The sequence below is a fragment of the Scardinius erythrophthalmus genome (assembly GCF_964197995.2).
Source record: "Scardinius erythrophthalmus genome assembly, chromosome: 1".
In the NCBI taxonomy this organism is placed as follows: Eukaryota; Metazoa; Chordata; class Actinopteri; order Cypriniformes; family Leuciscidae; genus Scardinius; species Scardinius erythrophthalmus.
In genome coordinates, this window is record NC_138221.1 from 39,464,078 (window position 1) to 39,483,793 (window position 19,716).

Genomic DNA, 19,716 nt, shown 5'->3' on the forward strand with positions numbered 1-19,716 from the left:
GTTATCACCATTGCCTAATAATACAGTGACCTGGTTAATGGTACAGATGCCTGGGAGGCACAATAAGGTTAATATGTATCTGATAAGACCACATACAAAATATTATGGTGACAAATACTGGCCTAAACATTATAAAAAAAATTACACTGCCAATTCAAACTCCTGTGTCACAAATACTTTTCCACATTTGATGCAGTAAATGACTATTTGATTATGTTCACAGTGTGGCGAGACCTTTGCTAATAGTGGACCATTAGAGCAAGTCATTCTCTGAAATTGCGTGCTGCTTGTCTGGGTGGTGAAAATACGGTTTTAACTGTGGAGTGTTGTTCATAAATATTGGAACAAATTAAAATCAAGGAATGAAAATAACCAGAATCAAAAACTCAAACTCGAGCTCAAAATGTGGAGGAGTTCATAGTGATGCATTGTTTTATTTTAAAATCTATTTTCTAAATCTTTAAACTTAAAAAATGTATTCCGTGAATAGGCCTCACACCATGTCCAAAGCAGGTGCAGCTCAATAGAGTGCTTCAGGCATGATGTATTTTTGGAGGCCAAAACTCAGAAACAAGTTAGCATTTTGACACTCCTGGTTCCATCTTCTTCAGGTCAATGGGTTTTTTGAATAGGTTTTTGGTTAAATGTCTGAAATAGGGTCTGTGGTTAACAAGCTCAAGATATAAAACGCATTAGTAATACCCCAATTGTGATTTTACAAAAGTTTTTACCTTGAAAAAGGAAGTTGTGAAAAAGTGGCTAAACAACTACAGAGGTTGTCAGGGACATTAAATGCCACACAACAGGTAAAGTCATCTACTCGCTAGTCTGCTTTTGTTTATAATTGTGCTCTTGTAAAAATACATAAGAACTAATTGATGGAACCCAGGGTGATGCTAACTTTCAGGTTGGCCAACAAAAATATGAAAATCACTGCAGCATATAAAAGCAATAAAAGCTCTCTTTAAATGTACCTCTGTGCTTCTAGGTAGACCCACCGAACAAGTTATAGAGGGCTTTTCAATCCACAAATCACCAACATTCACCATGTATTTAATGTAGCAACGCTAACTGTAACCATGTTATTGTGGCAGAAATAGCTTAATGTTTTTTTTATTTTTCATTTCAGGGTTCGTACAACCTTTTGAGTGTGAAATTCAAGCCCTTTTCCAGCACTTCAAAGCTCTAATGGTACATTTAATAAGAGTAGAATATTTTAGAAGGTTTTTGCATGTTACTGCTGTTAATTTAAAAAAAAAAAGCTTTACTGTCAAATGTCCAATAAACAAACATGTAATATTAGTAACTACACTTATTAATGCAAAATAGTGATTTTATGATTAAATTAACTTTATGATTAAAAATACCCCCAGCACTACCAAGTCAGGTGCTGGTGCCACCATCTGTAGAACTTAGTGGCAACTGCTCTGAAATGTCAGTCTAGAGCCCTGTAACGTGATGTACTGCACCTGCTCGGCAGCCTCTCGACTCATGGCAAGAGCCAATTGCAACTGTAGCTCCTCTTCTCCACTCGTCTGAGGCCTGGCTTGCTCCAACTCTGAAGATGCATTGGGAGATGTGGCTGAAACAAACAAAATACACATACAATGACATTATCATTCAAGCAATGCACTGCTACCACACCCGGTTGGGTCCATGAGAAAGTTGTCAGGCCAGAATAAAGAAGCCAAACTTCCATCTGCATGCTGGGCAAGTCACAACAGCCTGCATATTATTTCAGATTATTTTATTTAGCGCCATGTCAGCATTCAAAGCTATTTTCATGGCAAAAATTCAATTACAAAAATACAAATATCATATAAATACAATAAAAACCAAACAAAAACAGCAAGTCATATTATACTAGATTTTTTAAATTAACATATGATAAAAAAATCTCAAACCTTTTCAGGCATAATCTTACTAAAGTCAAGTTCGTAAAGTTGATTTAAAGTATTAAGTCCAGGAAAATCTAATAAAATATGTTTAACAGATAAAGGAATCTTACAAAACATGCATAAATTTGGGTCTTCACCTTGAAGCAAAAACGCATGGGTCAAACTTGTATGACCCATACAACATCTGGTGTAGACCACTTGATCAAGTCTAGTTTTAAGAGTGATAAAAAGACTCTTTGTAATTTCCGGATGAGTTTCATATAGCTTATTATTGCACATATTCCACTCTTCTTGCCACTTAATATGAATAGATTAATAATCAGTCTGATATCTGAGAGAGGAATTTGACATTCATCAACTTCCTGATTAAGAGCTTCCTTAGCAGCTGCGTCAGCTCGTTCATTTCCGGAAAGTCCAACATGGCCTGGAACCCAGCAAAAGATAATACTGAAGAACTGATTTAGTAGATAATCCACTTTGGTTAAGATGCAGTCCACTAAAGGATGATCAATTTTTAAAGTGTCCACTGCTTGAAGGCAAGATTTCGAGTCTGTAAAAATGATAGAATCCTTTTGTTGTGTATTTTCAATGTGTTTTCATAAGCTAAAAGTAAAGCACGTGCTTCAGCAGAGAAAATTTAGCACTTTTTTGGAATACAGATTCTATAGTGTTGATGTCCGGTCACCAATGCTGCCGTTACACCATTTTCCACCTTCGAACCATCTGTGAATATAGGTACGTGAAAAGGGAATTGGTTTCTTATGTCCAAATATTGCTGTCTATATTAGGCTTCTTTAATTTCCAGGGAGATATAGAATTGAATTGTATTTGATTTAAAACGTTCAAATTTGTATTTAAGTTCTCCAAATGTGGTTTAATACGAATACTGAAGGATCTGATGCTTTTAGGTTTGCTCTCATACAAGTGAGTAAATTGTGGGTTGAAGACTGTAGAATAGGCTGGATTGGTTTTATTTGCCTTTATTTTGACAGCATATTGGAGTGAGAGCTTCAATCGTCTGTTTTGAAGTGAAGGTTCATTGGCTTCAATGTGCAAACTTTGCACTGGCGAAGTTCTAAATGCTCCCAAGGCAAACCTGCATATTATAAGCTTGTTGCTAAAGCAGTGGACGAGAGTACTTCCTCCTATACTGATTGGATTAGGGCAAGCCATGTGCTTATGAAACAAGCATCTCAGAAGCACATGAAGCAGTCACAGGCCATTGAAAAGCCACACACCTTACAAAGTACAGGTCAGAAGGCTAGAATTAACCCTACGTTCAAAGCAACCACATCTGCTCAAACTATAAAGCGCATGGCGCATCTGACAAAAAGAGCTTTGCATTTGTGTTAAGGCTCTGATGCTTTAATTCTCCATCGGTCTTGTTGTAAGCAGTATCAATCAATAGACTGCTCGTCTGTGATCCATAAGATCTTTGACAGCCTAATGGCCTAGTCTTGATGTATCGCTTCAGTAACGATCAGAAAACCTGGACCTGGAGATTCATAGTGCCTCTAGAAAAGCTTCCCGTTTCTAACCCTCGAGGGAATGGAAATTACGACCAAAGGGCTTGAGATTCTGTGGGAAAAGCAGTGAAGGCGAATAGGGGAAATGAGCGTGGTGTTTTGGTGAGATCACAGATGACATCACAATGCTTCCAGTCCTCACCACAACAACCTTATTGGGCTAAAGTGGAAACATGAATCATATGCAAACTGTGTGGTTCAACGTCAATTTCTTAGAATCATAACTTAAGCAACAATAATTATTTTTCATTACTAGACTGACTGAGAAAGATGTTTGGTTATTGGCATGGAGCATCTACTTTTTATTTTTTAGCTTATTCTGGCCAATAACCACACATTTAAACAGTAAGAGGCTGACTGACTGACATGTAAAGCACCCAATCAGATCAGAGCTTGCCGTTTTTGTGAAACCAGACAGTCAGTTAACAGACTGTCAGTTTATGAGTAAACAGGATTGGCTCACCATTTCACTCATAACTATGGTTCTGTTCATCAAATCTGACATCTGACATTAAAACTATGTACAACCAAATTGCAGTTGTTCTTATTTAAAACACAACTGGATATTTGACTAATAGTACTATATGTAATCTCATTTATATTCTAAAAAAAAAAATATTTCAAAATGTGGCCAAGATTCTGATAAAATGCAATAAATGTCACATTGTATGACAGATTCATTTAATAATTTAACTTTTTAATTTAAACAAAACAAAAAACAAAATAAAATAGACACCAATGTTTGAAGAGTTTGAAGACATGAGCAAAGTTTGGCTGCATTATGTTATTGTTGGCTAACGTGAATTATCCAGAATCTATTTAAAGAGCAACTTGCAGGTTAAAAGACCCAACAAGTCAATGTATAGAAAAATAATGTAGGAACTAGATTTTCTTTAAAAAAAAATTATAAATATGCTACAGTGGCTTCTGGAGTCGTTTTTGTGAGAAAATTTTACTTCCGCATCTGAAAATGGGCGTGACGGGCGAGAGTCGTGACGTAGCACGAGGGAGAGCGGTCGATTCAAACAACAGGGAAATATGGATTGCAATGACATTTCGGACGCTGAGGAAATTGTTGACGGACCACAGCCATACAATTATGAGCCTGCTAGGCTGCCAAGAGAGCAGGGACAGGCCAGGATTAATGTTAGACAGAACATATTGGAACTTACAATAACAGAAACTAAGCTTTGATCAGGCGTTTGTCATGCTCATTAATATCCGCCCAGACTAACGTTACGTGATATAACTTAGCAGTTTCTCATGGAGAGACAGAGAGATATTTATTCCTGATACATATTTTGTTCCATAGGTGCTTGTGTGGGAAATGCGAGGCAATGTTTACAGCTGAGGAAAGTCATGCAGGGAGGTGGATGCATACTGGGCCTTAGTGGAAAATGCCAAACTTCCATGGTTGCAGTTAGTGTTACTACAGTAAAGCCATGGTGAATGTTGCTAATCTATGGACACTGGATAGTTCGTTCATTCATTGCACAATGTTTATTCCTGGTTTTCACGTCAGCGCTTTTGATTCGTTAATAACGGAGAAATGTGAATATTTCTCACTAGATCTCGCAGCGATGTTATTACTTCAGTGGCGAATTCTTTATTTACTGGATCTCGCAGTTAGGCTACAGTGTTGCTTGATCAGGCTCGCGCTGCACTGGTCCAAACTGATAAACGGTCCACACACAAACACAATAACGAGTAACTGTTAGCTCAGTTTCGTTCCGCTTACATTGCGTTTGCCAGTTGATGTTGTGCTCGCGCCTACATCCAGCGGGAGAACCCGAAGATGCGTACACTGAAGGAACCGCACTAGCTCTGAGTCTCACCCGGTTCTTACTTCGGTATCCCATGTTGAACTCCTTCATATCGCCGGGACGATAATCCTCCGATCTGAAGTGAACGCTACACACGACCGCGTTTTCCGAAGCCGACGCGGAAGAGAAATCCCGTCTCTTCACCTGCACAACCCGCACCCAGGCACGAAAGATAGCACCGTCCTTTTTCTTGTTAGGAAACCGGTGGACTCGATGTCCTGACAGGCTGGAGTTTTTGCAAGCTCCACAAACAAAAATTTACCATGACGATGATAAATTGAAATACAAAAACTACTGAAAACACACTGACTCACGACCGCTCTTACTGAATACCAACCTACTCTGCACTGAGCTGCGGCAGAGCACAGCACACGTCTCCCTCGTGTGACGTAAAATGACGCGATGTTGAAAAAAAAGCGGTTTGTACGAGCAGTCAAAGAAACGCTCACTTTATCTACTAAATTGGTGTCATTATGTCGTTTTAAAACATTTTAAATCCTGCATTATCTTTTCATATGGTATTTTCATACACGGTTATATATTCATTTAGATTTTTTTTTTACCTGCAAGATGCTCTTTAAAACAAGATCAAAACCTTTGCTAAATGACACAGCAAATTAAACCATACACTGCTCCGCAACCAATCTTGGGGTTAAAGAAAAATAGTAATAGTAAGCGCCGCAGCATTTGAGTTTTGCAGCTCTAAATACTTTCCCTTGGTTGTTTGCACCTGTGAATATCTCACACACAGTTTACCAATAGGGGTGTGGCCGTGTGGCGATACATTGTTATATTTAGATATCGAAACACCGATGTGATCGCGATATAGAGTTGTTTCATAGTTTTTTTCCAAGGCTATAACATTGGGTGAATTGTATAGCCTTGGAAAAAACTATGTAAAACTAAAGTCCATTCCTCTAAAACGTAAAAGATCCCAAAAAATGTCAAAGGCATTGTAAAATAATCAATCGAGTGGTCTAATCCAAATCCAAGTCTTCTGAAGAGACATGATAGCCTTATATGATGAACACATTTACAGCGACGCGCATACTGTAGTAAACACGGATGTTGAAATGCTTGCTCGACGCACGAAAACAACATGAAAGTGAGTAAATGCAGATTTTTTTTTTTCTCAAATCACGGAAGTGAGGTCTTCGTCCGGGTTAGCGGTAGCATAAGCCATCAGGCAAGTGTTATTTAAATAAACTCCTGATGTACTAACAAACTTTCCAATGCCTCGTTTTATGAGTACAGAACCTATTTGTACTACTGTAGAAGTTTGGTACCATTCTGGGCATTATTAGTGTGGTAATTTACGAGATACATCATAGGATCCATTAGCGCCTGCACTCAGTCATTCGGCTGATATCTCAAAATAAGCTCTAAATTTAATAATGTTCGACCAATGGAAAAAAAGCTTCTGGGGGGGTGGGGGGGGTGTTTGGCTCGAGGTCATGATGCAAAGGACCCTAGTTAACCCACCCCTATTTACCAACACAAAGAGCTTTTTATATTCATGAAACTGACAATGGAGATGTTTTCAGTACCATGTTCATGCCCTGGACACCTTAAAATGACATTACATCACAGAAATTACACAGCGTGCAGAAAGGGGGGAGGGGAGGAAATGCTTGTTTTGACATATGAAAATGACTTCATATGAATATGTTTCTAATTTAGAAACTAGAGAGGATTTTCTAAAGGTTTTCCGTCAGCGGTTTTATAAGCAGTAGTCACATTACAATTCACTTGACTAAACAGTAATACACTTGCATGCAGGTTATTACAAAATGAAATGGACAAACTTTTTTCCACAAAGATTTTATAATAAATTTTATATATAAATCACCATAACTATAATTTCAGATTATTTAACAGATCACCTTCATACCCAAACAACCTTTAGCCTTTGTTTATTTAAATGGTCCTGTGGTATGACAAATTAATAAACAAACATTAAAGTTAAAGTTAATATGAAAACTGCATAACTGCACAATGCCGTTTAAAGTAATTTTAGATTAAGTTTTTCATATCACACTGCAGGACTATCACAAGAAGATTGTAAAACTACAAAGGATTTTGTGAGTACCACCAAAAGACACAATAATTATTTTCATTTTGTATTAACATTTTTAGGGTAATATGTAAATGCATGACCAGTAATTTTGGAAAGTACACTCCAATTAAGTACAACCAACATATTCGGATAGTAGGCTATTTCTATCCACATTAGGCTATTCATTTTTGATAGGTTATTTTGTTTAGGATCGCATGCCAATGTTGATATTGTGCTTCTGGTTTTAATTGCTAAAAACAATATCCAAATTTTATTGTCAAAATATTCTTTGCAGTCCAGCCAAATCATAAAAATATATGCTAAAAATATAACTTTTTTTTATCTTTGTCATTGTATCCATTTAAATTCACACATCAAGCAATCACATTTGAGCTTCTTGGTCTCCATTTGTGTGCACTGATCAATTTTTATATATGATCATTAGGGATGCACCGATGTGAAAATTGTGGCCGATACCGATAACCGATATTAATATTGCTGTTATGGCCGATACCGATATTTACCGATGTCGATATCTCTGTATAGAAAACAAATTTTAATGATTATCAAATAAAGAGCTATTTTCCAAAACACTTTTTTTTTTTTTTTTTTAACTTTAGAAATGACTGATATTGGGCATCTTTACCTGTAGGCTATGCAAAATATGTCACACATACGAAACATGCATTATATTGCATTGCATATAATGTGTGCTGGTCAACTTGTCTAAAATTAAGAAACCCTTAGAAAACAGAAAAAAAAAACAGGAACATTGTGTACAATTAAGATAGGCTACTTAATTTATTATTCCAATAACCAAATATGACACTAAATACCACAGGGAAAAGGGCTTCTATTTGTGACGTGCTGTCTTTGCCTTTGAACATTGCACATTTTAAACAGGACAGGCATTAGCTGAATAAATGTTAGCCAATACAAACATTTATAGAAAACAGTTGACAATTAATAGACAGGAGTCCAATAATAGCATAACGAATCACTTATTCTAAAAATAATAACAAGGCTATAAGACGAATCCGACATATGGGCTGTGTTAACAGTAAAACGTCCGTCATTTAACGAATTTTAAAACACGGATGGATAATACAAAATGCTTTCTGACATTTTGATAGAAAAAAAAACAAGCAAGAACAAAATTTAAACTTAGCCCGTCAATTTTTCATTTTACAATTATCTTCTCTCTCTGTGTGCGCGCGTCCGTGTTTGTGAGGGAGAGCTCGCGCAGCACTGATACAACGGTAGCCTACTTTTTAATCCATAAGTAACGAACGCGCTAGTTTTCATACAAAATAAATATGTAACATAATTAGGTAGGCTACTTTAGTTATTATAAACACAATAACGTAACACATGAAGGCTACGTTTCTCAACACTGAGAATGAATAAATAAACGCCTGTTTCTCCACTCGCGCTTATCAGTAATCCACAAATCACACGTGCTGTCACTTTTGAGAAAAATCTAATTCGAACGGGTATCAAATATCATGCAATATATTCAAATATCTACGAGTCAAAAAACGATCAATCAAAAATGTTTCATGAAGAGGGAAAAAACATAACTGCGTTAACAATGTTACTGACGGGACAGTTCTCTGTTACGCACGTCTGAAAGCAGCACTAAAAGACAGCTTTAAAACTTTCACAGAGACCTCAAACAGAAAGCACAAAGCCTGTCTTTAAATTTAATTTCGTTTTGTATTAATTGTATCTTAATTTTGATCAATGTTTCATCCAAAATAAATAAGAAGTAAATAATAGAAAATATTATTTAAGGACATGGAGGCGACGGCGCGTGAACTGAAGCGCGTCTCAAATGAACCGAAACCTACCTGCCGTAGTTCACAGACCTAAGACATATATAGAAAGCTTGAAACATCTATTTTTAAACAGAACAATTCAAAACGAAAGAAAACAGACTGTTCTCTGCTTATGTCATCTGTATGAAGTGTGTATTTCTCTCAGGTGCATTCACTACTGCTAAGATCGCGAGTCAGCATCGTCAACTTCATCTTCAACTTCACACGTCAAATATCGGCCTGTTCACATCGGCCATATTTTGACATCGGAACGATACCGATGTGTAAAAAAAATGACCATATCGGCCGATATTATATCGGCGGCCGATATATCTTGCACCCCTAATGATCATATATTAAATCTGTTGATCATATAAAGTGACGTGTCTCTTTTGAAAACCGTTCTATTCATATTGATTAGTTTTACAATGTATTTTTCTACTTTCTAAACGCTAGAAAATCATATCAAAAAGCTTCTGTCGCACAACACTGAATTAATTTAACATTTTCCCATAAGCACCCATGTTCTAATTTCCTTCAGTCTGTTGAAGTGTGAATAAGATTTGACCGAGAGCCCATTTACAGTTTGTAGAGAAACAATACAAGGAAACTAGCACTGGAATGCAAAACACTCCTGCCAACATATCAGCTTTTCTTCTAATTTTCCCTTTTTTAATGACTCAGCTGTTTACAGACTCTTTTGTGCTATGAAGCTCCCCACACACTCTTTATTTTCAACTACATTCTGCCTAATCAAACACACTTAAATGCAACTGAAGACAAAGGACACACAACTTAACCGTATGTTTAGATTTCTAACTTTACACCATGTGGGTCATTAAAATACACTGGCTGACTATTCTCAAGAAGATTATCAAATCCTGTATAAAAAAGGAGTTGGGGGTAGTAAGGAAAAGGGGAGAGAGACAGCTTCCTCCCTGAAGCACGGGACAGAGCAAAAGACCTCTGGGAATTGAGGAATTCTGTCTTCCTGCAATGAGCTCAGGGAAAGGGGTGGGACATGAACGGCACGCAGCTGTCCGGGGCAGACGTACAGCCACTCAGTGCTGCAGGGAGGCACAACAGAGGATGTATCTCCTGCAGGGTAACAGCAGACTAGCAGTTTCCTGGTCTGCAGTGTAAAGAATTTGCCCCATGTGGTCAAAGCTCCAGGTGTGCAGAGTTTCTCAAAATGAATTCAACAAAGTTGACTCCTTTACAACAGCACCAGCCCAGATTTAGTTGTTGCCATTAACAGCAACATTTCAGACATAAAGGGAAAAGATCAGCAGGATGCCAACCTATTACTGTCAGTAAAGGGCTTAATATGGTCCTAAAGAATAATGCATCCTGTAGCATTTAAAAAAGCTTTAGTTCCACAGTTACAGCGATTTTAAAAACCTGCTACACAAAAAAACCCCCAAAAAAAACTCTTGATCCTGGAACTGGTCTGAATACAATATGGTAAACTTTGACACTACAACCATTTTGTTGTGCATCTGTTTAAATATGCAACAGAAACATACAAGGTTCTTTTAAAATAGCTATGACTAAGTCCACATGAAATCTGAGCATGCAGATTAGAGCAGAAAAATACATTTCCAAAAAATGTAAATGCCCATCATCAAGTCCTATTCACCTTATATTGCAACGCGGAACTAAGCTTTTTTTACTGGGCACTTCCGATTCATTAGCCACTATAGTAAATAACTGGAAGAATAACAAAATGCAGCAAATGGTTAAATCATTTGTGCTACAAACTAGTGTGTTTGTGATTACGATAATAAATTAGAATATGATGACAAAAAACAGTCAAGCAGCAATGCAATATCAAAGCAGCATAATGGACTTTTTTTTTTTTTACAGCTAAAATAACTGGAAGCGGATGAGACTGGAAGCCTCAAACACTATCAAGTTACAATAGTCGAGCCCACTCTTACATTAAGAATAAGATGAATACGTGTCGTTGCCAGTATCAAGAATTATTCCTGTCAAGTGAAACGAGTCTCTCTAGGACTCCAGAAGGTTGCTGTTTGTAATGCTTGATCAAAAGCTGCAATGTTTGCTAATATTTTGTGCAGGTTGAGTACCCATCAAATGTTCTATCAGCCAATAGCATAGTTTTAGGGTTCTAGAGGGACCTCAACACAGAAGGTACGTCACAATTTGCGCATGTATGGACAAATTCTCGTAATCTCTATTTGTAGTATAAATAGTGATAGAGCTGCAAGCTTAATTGTTAAAAGATCACAATCTCGATCAAAGGATTTTTTTTCTAGGATATGCGTTTCCATTTTAGTTTATGCGCATGTCGTCTTATCGAATGAAAAAAAAGTATCCGCCTCAAATAAGTGCGTTCATTTTTTTATGCACATCTATGCGCATCTTGCTGTTTCCATTCTGCATCTTTTTATGTGACATCCCAAAATTTGCATACAATTATGTGGATGGAAACATGGCAAGTGACATTCAAAAGATTAGTTCAAAAACAGTGATTCATCCAGTAATTAAACAAGTGAGGTATTTATGGATGACTCATAAATCATTCATTCCAACGGAATAAAGAAAAATCAAAATTCAATAATTATTTTATACAGACTGCAGCATTGACATTTTGTCAGAAACTGTATTAAATGACATTATCGTTTAGTTGTCTATTCAGAATCATGGGAGAATTTAATCATGATTCTCAATTTATCCAGAATCATCCAGCTCCGTAGTGTGAGCAGTGTTCTCACTGATAGTGCACTTCAAATACTCAGATGATACAGTTATTTACCCCCCCCCCCCCCCCAAAAAAGCAAGTGTGGAATATAGGACACTTCATGCTTTCAACTGTCACAGCCTTCATTACGTAGCTCTGTGAGCCAATCAGACTCTGATGTTGGTTCACAAAAACACTACATGGTAGAGAAAAATAACATGGAATATTTATAACAGATTTTTAAATATTTGGTAAAATATCTGGCTTGATCAGATCAAACAGTTTACAGACTTTTTACCATATTTAAAACCATTTTACCCCACAGCTAGCACCAAAAAATGTTTGGATTCCATGCCTGGTAAGTTAACAAACCAAAGAAACTTACATCCATGATATGATGCAGGTGAACCCTCAGACTTGCCGTACTCTTCCGAGTAGCTGGTGGAGAGGTTGGGCTGGCTGGAGCCACGGCCGAAGCTGATCTGATTGTTGCTGCCCACACTGGTGGCGACCTGTGCCATGCGCTCCTTAGTCTTCAGGGCCTGGGAGCGCTCACCCTTCAGACGGTCATCATCCTTCAGTAGCACCACCAGCTGCTTGGACTTTTCTCTGACGTTGATGCCCTGGTCTTTGCCGTCCCGATCGATATACTGGAAATCTTTCAGCGTCTGTATGGCAAAGATGTTCTCTTTGCACTGCAGGGCCACTCGCTCAGAGCCCGTTTTGATTAGGTAGTCAAGCAGAGTCAGGGCCTTGTACACATGCCGCCAGTTCTTTCCATGGTCGTTCAGCCTCTTCCAAATCATGCTCATAATCTCTGAAAAGGCCACCACATTGTAAGTGAGGTCGGCGATCTCTGACATCAGAGAACTGGAGGGGCCCCACGGGTCATTGGAAGTCGCTTCCCTGACCTTCTTCTCTGGCTCTGAATAGTTATTAACCACATTTTTCATTTGCCTCCGAATAGTTGAGCTTGGCATTGTGGCGTGTAGTGTTAAAAATAATTGAAAATAAAAAACAAGTTTTGCTTAAAAACAAATAAGAAGTCCTTTGTGCAATCGTTTGAACACGTTATCCGTTTGAACAGTTTCTCTGTTACTCTGTGCCTGTTAAAACCATTTCCACACAGAGAAGGAAGCCAGCTCGATGAATTCCTCCATTACCTGAAACACAAAACCAAAATGTCAGACAGAAATAGAAAAGGTTCAAACGAGAAGCTAGTCATAATAGTGGACTACTACATAAAATCTAGTGTGCATAAAAACAGTTAAGGCAATTATCAAAGAAAAGAAAGTGATCATGTTGATAAGCGTAACATGAACATACAGAAGTTTAATGGTCCATTCCTGAACTGTAGTTTGCTGCTCTTCCTGTTGATACCACAGTTCAGATAAAGAGAAATGGATCACAGCTGTTCCATTTTCAATCTAAGCTCAAGTAGAAGTCTACCACCCAGGTATGTGTGGAGTAAAACATAACTGTGCACACACAGAAGGGCGGCTTAGTGTGTGAAGTTCTTCCTATTACTCATCTTTACGGTAACACAACACTCACTTCTGTGGGAAGACATCTTATTTCCCAAAAGTAATTGCACCATACTTCGTTCTCCATTACAGTACGGCATGTAAAAACAATCCATGTTCTGAGCTCAAACGCATCAGTCGTCTCTGCTAGCACAAATGAAGCATCAAAGTCATTCTAAATATAAGTTTCCTGTCCTGAGCACACCGTGATGCTTCACTGCCAACAAAACATCTCAACCTATCCTATAAATTCATTAAAAGCCACTGAAATGTGACTCCTGCTCTCCCACGGAGGAGCCAATAGAGCGCTGCCTTGCGAGCAACCCCCACTGCCTCTCCCCCCAGCCCGCATACACATGAATACAGCCACGGCCTAATGAAACATCTGCTGCTTTAATGACCAATTCAGACCCAGCACATCAGAGGAAGAGAGGGGCAACTGTATCACTACCGGAACAAAGCTCCAGAGGCTCTCACTGTGACGGGGGCCCAGGAAGCCAGTACACAGGCCCGGGTCTGTGTGCGGATCCAAGGCAAGTGGTGGCCTCCTCCATACTAAAAGAACAGGTCTGGCAATGTCCCGCCAATATCAAGGAGTCTCAGTGATCAGTGTTGAAGCAGAGCCAGAGACCCAGCATAGCAAGTCCTGCGAGCAGCACCGAGCGTGTTTACATGCACACCAATCCGCTGATAACTACCAAAAATCAGTGTATTGAATTAAGATATTTTTGATGAAATCCAAAGTTTCTACAACTATACCACTTGTCTTCGGCTGCACAAGATGAGAACACATTTTTATATGTCTTAGGACAGTTTGGCTGGATGCGCTGAAATCTTCCTTATAAGAATGGTTTCCTGTCACATATCATACGTGCACACTTCAATAAGCTGACAGAATGCAGGTTTAGGCGTTTACATGCCAGGCGAAATCGGGGTAATGGGCAAAAATCTAGCTGGTTCGATTGGTTTATGCTTAAGCAGTTTAAGGCCATGCGCTGATAAAGGAAAACGGTTTAAGGCAGTTACATGACCGCACGCGATGTCGGCTTAAAGGAGAACTCCGGTCAATTTTAACATTGAGCTCATTTTTTTGTACATTTGGAGTGCTGTCAATACAGAGAACAACGACAAAAATCGGTGTTGCCTACACCGAGTTATTCTATTTTTAAAATTTGCACCCTATTGACTTCAATGGGGCAAGTAGTAAGCCTGCTTTTTAGCCTCTTAACATCCTTTAAGTGTCATTACAAGTGCACAGAAAATGTGAGTGATTCCTTCCGAGTGAACACGGGTGAATCGGACTGCAGTAGATGTTAGAGATATTAATAAAAATGAAGTTAATTCAGCCAGCGCTCATACCTCTGTTTACATCCTGTTTTCGGTGGAAGGCCATAGTAATCGATTGTTGAGTTCACACGCGTGATCATAGGCACTAAACCTATGCGCGTGAACTCGACAATCGATTACTATGGCCTTCCACCGAAAACAGGATGTAAACAGAGGTATGAGCGCTGGCTGAATTAACTTCATTTTTATTAATATCTCTAACATCTACTGCAGTCAGATTCACCCATGTTCACTCGGAAGGAATCACTCACATTTTCTGTGCACTTGTAATGACACTTAAAGGATGTTAAGAGGCTAAAAAGCAGGCTTACTACTTGCCCCATTGAAGTCAATAGGGTGCAAATTTTAAAAATAGAATAACTCGGTGTAGGCAACACCGATTTTTGTCGTTGTTCTCTGTATTGACAGCACTCCAAATGTACAAAAAAATGAGCTCAATGTTAAAATTGACCGGAGTTCTCCTTTAAGCACGTGCATGTAAACGTACTCACCATCTATTTTCTACTAATGAATCAATACTTTAGGATACTTTGGAACACATAAATGCTTCTTTAAAACATTTGAGACAAGAGTGCCAAAGAACCTGATCTGCATCTACAATATTCAGTTTTGACAACACTCCTCTCACACTACATGGAAATGCTGCTATGAACATATTTTGAGGAATCACAGCGGTGTTTGGTCAACACCAGATCGCAATAGAGCTTCCTTATTCTGCGAACTGTTGAATACCTCTTTGAAATGGCCTTCAACATTAGGTTGAACTAACAATAACATTTTCTTCTTAACAGAAAAGTGAAGAGCTGTTTTTGCATACAAGCCAAGCATGCAATCAACATTCTCCTCTAATTCTCAATAAATTTGGGCTGAAAACAAAGCTAATAATTTCAGGTCACTTAGAACACACAAGGTCGTCCGATGTGTTTTTAAAAGTTTAACTCAGTTGATCTGCTCTGCAATTTTAGAATGCAGTGTCATGTGCGAGATGCTGCAAAAGACATGATGTGAGCATGACAGTCAAAGACATCCGTCTAGCCTCAAACCCGTTTACATAGGAAAACACTGGAAAAGTTGTAGAAACAAGGTCTATGTGAATGGCCTCTTCCGACTACAAAAATCTAGTACCATCAAAAAGAAAGTCCTTATTCTGAGAACTTAAATATCTCCTTGAAAAATATATTTTACCCTTAACAGCAAAGTGAATGTAATTTTTCCTAGCACGGTTAAAAAGCATTACCATATAAAAATACAAAGACCACATTAAATGGCTTGACAAGCACAGTTTTATTTTCTGTGTTGATGCACTGCCTGTTGAAACAGGAGGTTTGGGTGAGACATGCTTTACTTTTAAACAGCCAATAAGCTTTAATTGTCATCAATGAATCATGAATCACTACGTGCCATCTCATTTCAGAGTACATCTGATTGGACAACAATCTGTGTAGCGCAGAATGAGTCTTCTATATTTTTGGTCCATTTTCCAAGAAGAGAAACAATATTTAAAATAAATTTTTAACAATAAGCAACCCTTAATACCTAATGCAAAATGACAAACATACAGGTGCCAAAAACCAGCACACACTACATAGGCAACATCATTTTAGCAGCGAAAAGCAACAAGAAGCAAAAATCACCAAAATCATGGTGACCTTGCTGCACACAGCAGTTGATGTGACCTATTCCTCCATCATTTGACATGCGCAGGCCATGCCGATCCATGGCTGGCTGCATGACACCCATGCAGCGAATACAAATCCTGCATAAGAAACACCAAAAGCAAGTTCTGCACAGCTGTGAAGGACAGCGCAACCAGGTATGACTCAATTCAAACAAAAGATAGTGTGCATGGCAAGCGCCAGCATGTCTCGCCTCTTTAGGATCCATTGTGGAAGCGCTAAGGAAGGGTCTATGGTGGCAAAGTGAATCCAGCAGCAAGAAAAAGCAGGTGTAAAGATGTTGTACATAAAACACTACATACATTAGGGGGGAAATTGAAATACACACATATCTAGAATTCCTCCATAGTAGGCCAGTAGGCCTGCAAGGCAAACTGAAAAAGGAAAGGTGAATTTCACATAAGCCAGAGCTTGTGAGAGTGGGCGCATGAGCACTGCAATCTGCTTTCGGGTAATCCAGCCGGTTCTGCCACTTCATGTAAACTGTGTCCTATAAAACTATAGAATGTCCTTGAAATTACACATGTAATATATTCAATGTTATAGTCTGTTGACTATGTTCAAGCTCTAAATAATTTTTTTTTTAAGACATGATAATTGGTAAATTCCACTTCAGTTGCTACATAAGGTAGAAGATCGACTATTACTCAGTTGTCTGTCTAATTACAGGAAGCAAAACACTAAAAGATGAAGATACAGCAATTGATTATAGAAACAACAGAAAATGATTCTCCTCGATCACGGGTGTGTCCACCAGGAGATCAGAGCGGGGAACTGTGTGAAACGTCCATGTTGTGGGGATAAATCGGTTCTGTCGGGTCACACTATCTACAATCTTTGTAGTGTCGACTAAACAAACTGGTCAATCTACAAATCCGTCTTTACACAAACTTAAGCAAATGATTTGTGACTACACAGTAATCTCACAGATACACTTACAACAATACTGAATTAGAAACACCGTAAATCTGTTCAGAGCAGAAAGCTGTTAGTTAACATCTCAAGAAAGGACTGTATAAACCAAAGTCAGGTCGTGGTAAAATATTTATATAAGATACCATTGCTAGAGGAATTATACCTACAGCTATACTGAATGGACCAAGATTAGAGATTAATAGAAAATGTGTTTACAACTCTATTTGAATGTATAACTACTATAAAAACACAAAATCCCACGGATACTTGTTGCCAACGGTTTAACCAAATAAGGCCGGTAACAAATGTATTTAAGTTTCAAGCTAACTTTAGCACGTTAGCAAAACCAAACCCATAAAACGCCCAATTGTTGACAAAAATAAAAAACTAAACCTTCGCTTAAATGTCCGTGTGTGTTTTAAAAGATGTAAAACAGCAACGTTGACGACTTTAGACCGTTTCCATTATTAACGTTTAATTGCTAACTAACGTTAGCAAGCTACTGAAACCACGACGAAAGTTTCATCAACTGTGAGAACTTTTTAAAAACTAAACTATTTTATGCTGCAAATATAATGTTGTTAAAAATGTCGAAAGACGTAGCACACCTGAATTGTAGGGTTTTGATGTTTTATTTTTAGAGAAAACGACTTTTTAAAAGCTACAAAGTGATTTGAAGTATTAGCCGCTTGGGCTAGCTAACTGTGGCTATGCTTTGACTAACTTGCTAGTTTAATCAAGTGTCGCTCTAATTCCACTCACACCCCAAATAAAACGTCGCTTTATCATAGTCCTTCACTCTCCAGAAGTGTGTTTGTTTAAAAAATAACCTCCTGAATTAGTTAAACCTCAAGCCGAAATGTGTGGTACTCGGTGGAGATATCGCCGCACTGAGAGAAGCGACTAGAAAACAAAAACAATAACTTACCAAACCTCCTGTGCTGATGATGACCGGGGGTAACACCCGGCATAAGTACAGACTACTCGTATGAGAGATATAGAAACTTTATTTTCTAAGAAACGGCCGAGGTGAGCGTTAGTATTGGTGTGTTGGGCTTGTGTGTGTGTGTGTATATGTGTGTGTGACACCCACACCGTTCAACATGGCGCTCTGAGTCTGACTGCACATTCATCCTCCTCAGGAGGGGCGAGACAAGCCAAAGGGTGTGACCAAACTCACTGGGTTTCATTCTTAAAACTGTTTATTTCCCAAATTTCACCGCCGCGGCCTCTTCAAGGCCATCAAAGTCCACCAAGACACACATTATACGATGTTCAGCTGAAATTAGTGCATAGGTTTCGTCATCGTGAGACTTATTCCCGAAACTGATCAAAATCGGTGGAATGTGGCCCCCAAGTGGGGTGAAATTAGAGAAATCTGACTGTGACCCTGATGGACTTTTTCTAGGAAATAAACTTAATATTCTCATCATGTTTAAAGTAACTGTGTCTCAGAAGAAAATTTACAAAGTAAATGAATAATAACATTATTTGTATAGCCTAATATTAATAAAATACAATAACATTCCCCCTTTTTTGAACAAAATGTAGGCTACAATATTTTCCACCTGAACGCCACAGTAATGGTTAATAATGTAAAGCCAAAACAAATCAATCTTTGGATTTCCAACAATCTTTCTTTTGTATTTTCTTTTATATTTTATTTTCTGAGAGTAGTGTCTACCAAGTTACTAGTTTTACTACTTTGAAGTTACTATTCTACATAGTCACTGTAGTATATCAGTAATGGTGAAAGCAATATCAGTAGTATTTTTAATAATAATAATAATAAAGAGTTTTTAGAGGTGTCTGCTTTGAATAGATAGACATATACTTGCTGGTTTCCCTTTCAAGCCTGAGGATTATCTGAGATACTAGGTTTTCACACTCGGACTGCATAATTTGATGTTTTAGTAGCAAATACATATCTTCTATGGCAATTGTCAGAAGTAAATTCTTGAATGCATGTCGATAAGCAAAAGAAAAATGTTTAGTTACATGTCATACATACAGCCTAGACTTTTGGGCGGCTACATTAGAAAAGATTTGATAGTATTGACATGAGTTGACCAGTAAGTGGCAGCATGGTAAAGATTTTCCTCCTCATGGTACAGAATTAGACCTGTATTTAATAAAAAAAAAAGTAAGTAAGATAAGTCTATACATTGCCACAGTTTTACCTCCAGATATTAAATCTCAGTATTATAATCTCATTAATTATAGAATATGGTAAATGTATAGTGAATCTAAAAGTAAACAGACCATATCAGAGCCGTGTGGTTGAGCCGTGTGGCTCTTTTCATGCCTGCATTTATTTCTGCACACAGACACTGCATGTGACGTCCTACCGAGAAACAAAACAGTAGTTTCCATTTAGCAATTTCAAAAAATGTCCCAATCTGCATAGTTTTCTTCACATGGCAATGAAGTT

General features: G+C 38.1%; 1 protein-coding gene across 1 annotated transcript in view; it reads right to left on the bottom strand.

The window, feature by feature from the left end:
• The window catches only part of epn2 (epsin 2), a 31,752-nt gene extending 13,348 nt beyond the window's left edge, over positions 1-18,404 (bottom strand). Inside the window, exons 1-3 of the mRNA XM_081371135.1 lie at positions 18,214-18,404; positions 12,210-12,987; positions 1,470-1,582 (exon numbers count right to left, since the gene is read on the bottom strand). Coding sequence (XP_081227261.1) covers positions 1,470-1,582; positions 12,210-12,804 — 708 coding nt within the window. The 5' untranslated portion in view covers positions 12,805-12,987; positions 18,214-18,404. The remainder of the gene's footprint in view (positions 1-1,469; positions 1,583-12,209; positions 12,988-18,213) is intronic.
• Between the last annotated feature and the right edge of the window lie 1,312 nt (positions 18,405-19,716).